Source organism: Humulus lupulus, chromosome 8 (assembly GCF_963169125.1).
Source record: "Humulus lupulus chromosome 8, drHumLupu1.1, whole genome shotgun sequence".
Classification (NCBI taxonomy): domain Eukaryota; kingdom Viridiplantae; phylum Streptophyta; class Magnoliopsida; order Rosales; family Cannabaceae; genus Humulus; species Humulus lupulus.
Genome location: NC_084800.1, coordinates 41,320,303 through 41,330,523, shown reverse-complemented (window position 1 = coordinate 41,330,523; position 10,221 = coordinate 41,320,303). Strand labels below are relative to the sequence as shown.

The 10,221-nt window shown below is 32.3% G+C and overlaps 1 protein-coding gene across 1 annotated transcript; it reads right to left on the bottom strand.

The window, feature by feature from the left end:
• Window positions 1-3,441: 3,441 nt before the first annotated feature.
• LOC133796946 (nuclear/nucleolar GTPase 2) lies at window positions 3,442-8,834 on the bottom strand. The gene is made up of 11 exons (XM_062234653.1): window positions 8,475-8,834; window positions 8,047-8,180; window positions 7,760-7,889; window positions 7,313-7,473; window positions 6,461-6,562; window positions 6,239-6,343; window positions 5,989-6,117; window positions 5,275-5,418; window positions 5,041-5,141; window positions 4,496-4,553; window positions 3,442-3,983 (listed from the first exon to the last, which is right to left on the bottom strand). The coding sequence occupies exons 1-11, from the start codon at window positions 8,701-8,703 to the stop codon at window positions 3,615-3,617; spliced, it is 1,662 nt and encodes a 553-aa protein (XP_062090637.1). The 5' UTR covers window positions 8,704-8,834; the 3' UTR covers window positions 3,442-3,614.
• Between the last annotated feature and the right edge of the window lie 1,387 nt (window positions 8,835-10,221).

The following is a 10,221-nucleotide window of genomic DNA, read 5'->3' as shown; positions in this document are numbered from 1 at the left end:
CAGCTTAGACTTAAGCATGTGGAGGTGGACTCGTCGTGCCCGCTGTGTTAAGGAGCTCCTGAAACTGTGATTCATATCCTGGTTAGCTGTCCGTTTGCACAAAGATGTTGGGAGAAGGTGCGGATAGGCATCCCAGGGTTTGCTTCCTTAGTGTTTGCTAGTTGGCTTCAGGTTGCGTTTGGCCAGAATTCAGACAGCAGCAGAGGCCTCTTAGGTTCGTTGTGCTGGGCTCTCTGGAAGGCTCGTAATGAGCTGGTTTGGAGTCAGAAGCATCTCTCGGTGGATTAGGTGGTGATTCTAGCCTCTTTGTCTCAATGGCTTCAAGCTCAGGATAATCAAGTTGTTTTGCCTTCCAGTTCTGTTGTGGCAGGTGATGGTGGTGAATGCTGGACCAAGCCTCAAGTGGGCTATATAAAAGTCAATGTTGATGCTTCTCTGTTTCTCAATGATAATCATTATGGTTTCAATTGTGTTGCTAGAAACCATGAAGGGATTCTGCTAGAAGCTATTGTCTGCTATAGACAAGGGGTAATGTCTCCTGTAGTGGCTGAGGCTATTGGCGTGAAGGAGGCCTTGAGCTGGATTAAAAGGAAGGGGTGGAGTCGCGTGGTGCTGGAATCTGATTGTCTAGTGGATGTACAAGCTATTAGGAGTAGTGTTTCCATGCCCTCTTATTTTGGTTTATTAGTTAAAGACTTTCAATGCATTTTGTCTACTTTAACAAATGTTTCTTTGTTCTTTGTTAAGTGGTCTGCGAACAAGGTTGCTCATTATTTAGCGAGAACCTCTTGTTTGTATGCTGACCGTATATTTTGTGGGAACAATATTCCCGCTGACCTTATGGCTGTTTTGGTGGCAGATTGCTAGTTGATGAAGATTGCATTTTTATTCAAAAAAAAAAAAAAAAACTTTAAAATATGGAAATACTTTTCCAAGTTAGGAAAAAACTATATATTAAGAAATTTTTTAAAATGTCTATATTTATGAAAAGAAAAGAAAAAATTCCATATCCTAAGTAATTTCCATTTTTTTCCCTTTTTTTCCGTTTCTTTATGATTTTCATATGTCAAACTTGGAGGATTGCCTACCTCCACAATTAATTTGTTCGTGTTCATATTTGGAGGTCATAGTCATATGATGTTTCCTACTCCGCAGTTCCATGGAGAATGAGAATCAGTTTTCAAAGGCAAAAGAACAAAAATTTCTCTCTTGTATTTTGGTTCCTTTTTTTTTCTCTCTTTTTTTTTTTTTTTTTGTATTTTGGTTCCTAAATTCTAACATATTTCAGACTTCAAAAAGTTGACTGTTAGGGTATGATGATGTTGCAACTCCTTGGAAATTTAGTATCAATACTATTGATTTTAAGGCTAGGAACCCAACGTTAAATAAGCCAATATTTCTTCTATATTGCATATCGTTTAGACGATCATATTCATATATACAAATTCGGTTTCAAAGTATTGACTTATTTCAATCGATGCTGCCCTACCATACAGGCATGCATCAATAGACCAAAATGAGTAGGATAACTTACTTCATGCCTTTTAATATATCCCTATTTGTTCTATATGAACTTTTATAATTATTTAAAATATATGCCATTTTCTAAAGACAATTACCAAACTACCCTTCCATTCAACAACCCATCATTCTCTCTAACTTCTCTCTCTTTCTCACCTCTGAAATCTCTCTCTCTTTCTCATTCACTCTCTCACCAATCTCAGCCCCTAACCACTCACATCCACCTCCTTCATAGACATTGTCGACCACCACAGAGGGTCTTCTTCGCGTCATTCAAATCCTAAGTGGTCATTGTCATAGAATCATCGCATTTACACTAAACATCTAGATTCAAAACTTTTTTTTTTTTTTTGAGGAGGAAGATGTGGATGTGTGGTGGTCGGCAACGACGCGAAGAAGACCCTTTATGGTGGTCAACGACGTTTGTGAAGGAGGTGGATGTGGAAGGTTAGGGGCTGATATTCATGAGGGAGCGAGTGAGACAAAGAGAGATCTCATAATGTGAAGTTAGAGAGAATGAGGGGTTGTTGAATGGAAGGGATAGTTTGGTCATTTTATTAGAAAATATCATATATTTTTAAGAATGTTTTAGCACTAATCCCCCCTAAGTTATACATGGATTCTCATTTTGGTCCTTTAGTTTTTTACTTCAGCAACCAAATCCTTAAGTTTGTTACATTGTGTCAATTAAGTCCAATTCTTTAACTTCCGTTATTTTTTAACAGAAGCAAGTTTGTTCAATAAAAAAAAAGTTAACAAATTTATCTTTTAATTTAAATACAATTAAAAATAAATTAATCAATTTCAAAATAATAAAAAGAAATATTTTTAGTAAAATACAATACTTTCTTTTTCCTCCTCCTTCGAACCGTTATTTTATTTTATTTTTTAACTGTTTTACTTCTTTTTTAAAAAAAATTGAACCGTTCTTCTGCTTGTCCTCTACTTGTGTGCATATAATTTTCTCTTACAAATTAATATACACATGTATATATAAATACAAGTTATCATGGACACGAAAGACCTTCAAGAAGTTAAGCGGCACTCAAGGAAGCTCTCTCATTCGTCACTGTGTATATATATATATATAAATTGTTTATATACTCAAGTTCAAGATATATTAAAAACATCCATTTAGTTTGGAAGAACTAGCTACTTTAAATCAACCCCATATATGCATATAGCCATACATGTAAGATGGGTTGCTCAATCAGAGTTTGCTTTCGCAAAATCTGAGATTCTTCGAGCCATTTTTTAGTAATTGCATATATATATATATATATATATATATATATAGCATACACATATATATTATCTTGTTTGAGAAAAGTTTATATACACACAAACACAAGCAAAAGAAATGCTCCATTTTTTTAAAGAAAAACAGCTAAAAAAATGAACGGTTGGAAGAAGAAGAGGAGGGGGAGGAAAGAGAAAATATATTTTCTTTTTATTTAGTTGTATTTAAATTAAAAGATAAATTTGTTAACTCTTTGACACAATGTTAAAAACGATTTGATTGCTAAAATAAAAAAACTCATTGACCAAAATGAGAATCCATGTATAACTTAGGGGGAATGGTGCTAAAATCTCTATTTTTAATGATTATAAAATCCCTATTTAAATATGGTATATTAAGATCCATAAACTATCAAGTTTTCCAACGAGTACAATAAATTATAAATTTTAAACCACTAAGAACAAGACACCCATGCTTAATTACATGTCAAAACTGTCAACCAAGCACAACAAACAATATGCATTCGAATTTTTTTTCTAAAAAAATAAAACAAATCTGTAATTTTTGTGAATTTGACCTATTCCGGCGGCATTAGAGTTGGTTTTAGACTGGTATATAACAAAATCACCATATATATGATATATAAAAAAGATAAAACGGGATTTAGCAGGCTGTCTTCGTATAAAAAGCAACATATTACTCTTTAGAACTTCCCATATTCTCCCAACTCCGCCAGGAGTATAAAACAAAATTCTTGCCCACATAATAATATAGTTGGATATAATTTTAAAAGAATAAAAAAGCCTACATTGCTGGACTACAAATGACACAAAGCTCTTTAAGAGAAAAATCTCTAAGACTCAGTTACTGGAAGTTGGTTATCTAACACACTCTTAGCAGCTGGAAGTTGCTGGGCGGTCTCCCTCTTGATAGTTGGAAGCTGCTCAGCTGCTTCACCCCTCAATTCGGTCTCACTAAAAAGATCCCTTTGAACAGGGACAGTCATTTGCTGCTGGGACGTAATAACACTCGCAATTGCTTTAAACGCTGCAGATGCCTTGTTGCTATCCTCTGTTGCATCTGTGCCTATGCCTTTAACATTGGGTTCAATTGATGACTCGTCTTCTTCTTGCTTTGGTGGTGGCACAAAAAATGGTATTTTTCCCCTCTGCCAGTCATGAAGTACCATCTTTGCCGCTGTCTTCAAATCAGGTTCACCACCCTAGAAAGACAACATAAAATTTTCAATTGCAGCTATCAACTGCCACATATTCTTATTAAGAATTTCAGAACTGCCACTAGTTTTTGGTAAAATTGTGTGAAAACAGTAGCCATGTCAAAGTACTCTTTTACATTGATTTTTAGGCAAGAGAATTTTAAGGATTTTACTCCTATTGAGATGTTCGCAGGGGTTGGTTGATAAATTATGTCAGGTTCCGAAGGGGATATGCAAAAGTATAGCACAATCACCTCAAACACAGTTGAGCAAACAGATTGGGACCTAAATTCTTGTACAAATTTGTTCAAGTAAAACTAAGGTAAAAAAAAAAAGCTACAAAGAAAGAAAATAATAAGATACTAATCTTCAATCCACTGTCTAGTTTACAAGATTACCCTTTTTTGATTTTCTCTCTATTTATTTTCCTTTCCAAATTGGCAGACATCATCAACACTACAAGTAGACAGAATTAACTTGCAAGCATTTCACAGAAACTATACAGGAAAAAAAATTACCCTCAAGAGCTTGCCCGACAGTTTGCATAATTGAACTAGAAAATCGTTGTCATCTTCCCTGAAAATCAAATAATGAAATAGTTACATTTTTTCTAGTAGGGATGAAAAGAAACAGCAACATGTAATTCTGTGCAAGTATCTTTATCATCTGTAACAATAATAAGAAAAATAAAATACACGTTATAGTATATTATAATTAAGATCTTATAAATATAAGTTACAAAAATAATTTTTAATAACAAATAAAAAAAAACATTTTTTATAATTTAATTAAAAATAATTTCTATATTTATATTTTATACATCTGATTAAAATATTTTTGTTGATGAGTAAATTCTTTGATAAGTTGATTACCAAACAACTTTAATCCAAAAAAGTTTAAATAAATAACTTATAGTTTTTCTAATAACTTCACCAAACTGGGCCTAAGTATCACCTCTATCATTAAAATCAAGCCAAAAAGAAGTGTTCACTTTCTAAACAAAATTACAATTCAGATTTAACATGACTACACTAAACATCATAACAAAGATAAAGTAACACACCAGTCTTTTATCTTGTATGCTCTTTTCAGGTGCTCTTTCTTAACTCGAGTCAAAACTTCTCCTATGTGTTCTGAAGCATCTTCCAAGTTTGTGACACGGACCTGACAGTAAAGTACCCGCATCATCTCTCTCGTGATCAGTATTTATTACATGACATACATACAGCAATAAAATCTAAGAATGAATTATGTATATCCAAAAAAATGAAGTATGAAAAACAAAACAGCATCTTACCACTCCCTTCAACACAATATCTGTTTCAGTGTCATGGTTGTTTTGATAAACAACTCCAGGACAGTCGATTAAGAAAATCCTCTTTGTAAGTGTGATATATTGCCATACTTTAGTTTCCCCAGGGATAGGAGCAACCTTGCAAACCTGTGAAAAAATAAAACATAAATAAGCTTACAATTAAGGCCCAACTAGTTAAATCATAATCCCATGACTATGGAAAATCAGAAGGAAAAAAAATATATACAAAAGTATAAACAGAGCAACTGAGCATAATTCTTTAAAGTACAGTCAAAACATTTGAACATGTTATTTCCAAGGTTGATCATGTGCATCAAAACCTCCGAACTTAACGTCAACACTACTTAACATCTCAAACAGAATAGCATATATGTTTTTTGAACATAAAATGTAAAGCCTAAATTTGTAATTAAAAAAAAACACGACGGATACCTTAATATCTTAAAATATAGATTTCCTTAATTGGAAGGAATTGATACCTTGTGTGATAGCCAAAATAACCATGAAAACATTTTCCACAACCACAATATATGTTTATATTTTTATTATTTTAAATAAGAAGCAACAAATATTATAATATAAAGAACACAAGCACGATATATGTTCCTACTCATTTGTTTCTTTTGGGACTATTTGACATTCAAAGTAGGATTGCAAAATAGTAACCAGAAGCATCAGAAGAATTAAGATTATTACAGTTTTCGTTCGCAATGTGTTAATAACTGATGACTTCCCAACATTGGGATATCCCACAAATCCGACAGAAATTGCTTGCTTGTCACTCTTCAAGCGAGCAAACTGTCTCAAAACTGATAGAAGAGAACCCTTCAAAAAAAATTAAAACTAAAATTAAGCCACAATAAATGACCTGATAAAATCAAGTGACAGTGCAGCATAGTAAATTGTATTTAATGAAATGATTAATATACAGATATACTATAGTTACCTTGCCAAATGACTTGTTAACGCTAGCATGGAAAGCAAGAGTTGGATATTCCTTGGATAGTACCCTCAGCCATCCTTTTGTTGCCCATGCAGGAATCAAATCACACTGAGGAGACCAGGTATTAAAATTTTAAGAAGTTACAGGGGAGTTCAAAAATAATTAAAGGAAAGCCCAAGCCTCAAATATCTCATTGATGTCTAAAACATGAGATGGGAAACAGACCTTGTTTAACAAAAGAATCATGTTTTTGTGTTTGCAATGCTCTTTCAAATGCCTTTCTAAGTGGTGACACCTTGTACCTTGTGGGTCCCTTGCATCCAAAACCTATAACATGAAAGTTGAGAAGGAAATTTAGAAGAAGAATGAGGGATAAAAAATCAATATTAAATAGTATATTAGCAATTATTTAACATGATTATACATGGTAAGACAACAGAAAACTATCTTATAAAGTATACTAGAAGATTTATTGATTTACTGGCAATGCTTCTACATCACTAATAAGTAAAACTGTCACTAAATTTACTGACAATGCTTCTACATCACTGATAAGTAAGAACTAAACAATTTCTAGGTGGACGAAGCAAGATCCTAGAGTATCGGTGCCAACTTTACAAGGAAAATTAAAATTTAGAATAAGAATGATTGATTTAATAAAAAAAACATTCAATAGTTATTAGCAACTATTTAACATGATCATCTTATATAGTATACTAGAAGTTTAACTGATTTACTTATAATGCTTATACATCACTCATAAGTAAGAACAGTGACTAAACAGTTTCTAGGTGGATGAAACAAGATCCTAGAATATCAATGCCCATTTTATAAGAAAATTGACACGGATGTTCATCATCCTTAAATTGCATTATCTAATGATGAAATCCCTTAATCTTATATAACAAATCAACAATGTATCAGACAAAACAAAACTAAAAAGTTAAAAAAGAAAGAATGAAAAATTAGCAGACAAGCAAATAAGACAATATTTATTTATAGATGAGCAAATGTTTGACTTCAATAGAAAGTGAATTAAAATCATTTTAAATAATCGACCTAGAGTAAAGTACAGACCTGAACAACAACATCTGAAGAATCTATTACTTTGTAAAGTTCACCCCAAATACGTTTACTTTGACCCTTCTCAAACATATTATGTCGAACCAGGTCTCTGAATCCATCCCCTTCACCTCCTTCAACATTGACATCATCAGCATGCTTCTCCTCAAATGCATCTACACATTACCACAAAAAACTATCCTCAAATACAAAACAATCTTATACAGAAAAGCAATCAGTATTAAATGGAATCTAATATAAGGAGTCCAATACTCGTATCATGTGTGTTAACAAATGAATTTGACAGTGATACTAAATTAAAAGCTTAATTTGTCTCTAAAGAAAGAAAAAAAATCCACAAAAAATTAATTGACCAATGACAATGGGCTCAAAAGTTATAATTCCATAAGCTCCCTAAAAGAGCTGGAGATAGAATAAAAGAAATGCTTGAGCAATAATTACCCTGAGAACCATCAGCTTTTTTTAGTAAAGAATCATAATCAGCAGCTAAGAGTCTTGGGCGCTTCCTCTTAGTCTTTGGTCCAAAAGCATCCTGAAAGGGCTCTCTGTCGAGTAGATGAACTCTCGCTTGCTTCACGTATAAGAACAAAAATATGTAAAATATACCGCTATATAATTTTACCAATGAAATCGAAACATTACTATTAATCTAGCTCAAAATGGCATTGGTAATCTTACAATGCCTTCGCAGAATAGATAAGAATGCTAGACAAAGGCATCATTCATACCTTCTGGTGATCATTCAAGAGAGACAAAGGCAGTTTTCTCTCCTTCAAAATAACATTATAGTTATTCGACATTCGGCTTTGAAGTTCTTCACGGAAAAACTCGAGCTCCTTTTGATTTACAACACGAGTATTTCCTATAATGTCAGACAAGCAAAATAAAAATTAACAACCGCAATTCCTTCACACCATAACTAGTATCCAAATATAATGAACTCTTCCCCGCTAGAGTAAGTACTTCCACAAACCAACGAGAACAGCAATTTCGGTAAGTACCCAGAAAACAATACAACTCTATCTAAGCTCATTACTCCTTTTAAGCAAAACAACTCTGAGCCCAATACTTTATTCTACAACGGGAAAGACAGTACCCAAAAAGTGTAAGTTCGCCATGTTTAAAATATACAAAAAAAAAAAGCATAATTGCGTACCGAACCAGCGGCGGTCGGGTTGGATTCGGGTACAGGGCAACTCGTCAGACTGAAATTCATTCCTTAGAATCTTTCCTTTGCGATCACGCTTGGGCCTCGTGTTGTACATATGAAGTCGGCGAACCGTGGCGGCAGTACGAGAACCATTTTTCTTATCAGTTCGATTCGCGTCCAGAGAGTGCTTCGGTTTCCCGGAAATGCTGACTTTCCTTTCTGTCTTCTTCGTCATCTTGGTAAATTGGTCTTTGGTTGCTGCGATATCGCGTGTGCAGACAACGCACACTGGGAGGCAGCTACTATGCGAGGATGTTAGTAACCCTAAATCTAGGGTTCAAAAGAGGGTTATGGAAGAAATGAGATTGGTATTTATATGTTATGGACTTCTGTATTAGGCCTACTCGGCTTTCGGTCGGTATCCAGCCAGCCCAATTATACTTACAGCGGAAATATTTTTCAGGGTTACGGGGTACTTTTGTCAAAATGTGCTATTTTTTTTATTCATTTGTAACTTTAGGGTAGTTTTAATAATTTTTTTTAAAAGGTCTTTTATAATTTAAACAGTGCAAAAATTTAGATAGGTCAGTCAGTTAAAATTTTTAAATATTCAGTCAGTTAAAATTTTTAAATATTTAGTTGAAAAATTTAGATAAATAGTTAAATTTTAGAGAGAGGTAATTTTGCAAAAAATTATTAAAAGTATATCAAAATACAAAATCACTTAAAAAAACAAATCATTTTCACCAATTTCTCCTTTTACAATTATATTCTTTTTTTTATTTTTGCCCTTTAATCATAGTTTTTTTAGAATATTTAGAGCAAAAGTTTTTAATATTTTTAATTTATTACAAATATATCTTCAATCTTATTTTTTCACAAAAATATATTAATATATAATTTTAAAATCTTATATAAATAACAATTCCTTAAAATCTAAAATAAATCTTTTTCAAATAAATTCTTTCAAAAATTAAAAATAAATAAAAATTCCAAAAAAAAACATTTTTTAAGCATATATTAGATTATTAATTACTAATAAAAATATTTATTATTTAGCTGATTTTCTTAGTAAATTTGGTTGATTTTTTTTTTGACAAAATATAAATTTAGTTGAATTAGTAATTAATGATTGGAAAATGTCATTTATTTTGGCCAAATACATATTTAGACCATATATTTTATTAAATTATATTTTTACAAAATATTTTTCAATACAACCAAAATACCTTCATATTTTTGTGTTTGGAAACAACTGTGCAATTATTAGGCCATGTAATTACATATCTGAGTAATTATTATATATTTTAAAATACAATGTGTGTTTTGGACGTCAAGTGATAATTATTTATGAATTTCTATTGTTATGTTTGACAAAACAATTAGTAATTACACAAAATAATAATATTTTGTACTAAATACTAATTAAAATTGATAGTATTTAGTAATTACACACAATTCTCACGAGGGCTATGAGAATTTGAGAGTGTAATTGAGACCATTTAATTACATCCAATTATACAGTTACTATGCAATTACATAGTCAGACAAACATATGAAATCGAGTAATTACTTCGAATTACACTTTGTTGACGCGGTTCTTCGCCAACAGGTAATTAAGAGAAGAAGAGAAAGGGATTAGTGCTGAAAGTAGAACCGTCACAGATGAAATCTTAGAGAATGAACTAGGTGACTCAAGACACGTTTTTAAGTGGTTCAAAGGTTAAAATCATTCTACTCCACTAGTCAATAT

Bases quoted from the DNA above. Each gene is read 5' to 3' on its own strand.
- LOC133796946 (XM_062234653.1), bottom strand. From the start codon at position 8,703: ATGACGAAGAAGACAGAAAGGAAAGTCAGCATTTCCGGGAAACCGAAG. The intron at 6,563-7,312 runs GTCTGTACTTTA...TTCATGTTATAG, and splicing joins CTTCAGATGTTGTTGTTCAG to GTTTTGGATGCAAGGGACCC. The intron at 3,984-4,495 runs GTAATTTTTTTT...TTGTCTTTCTAG, and splicing joins TGTCGGGCAAGCTCTTGAGG to GGTGGTGAACCTGATTTGAA.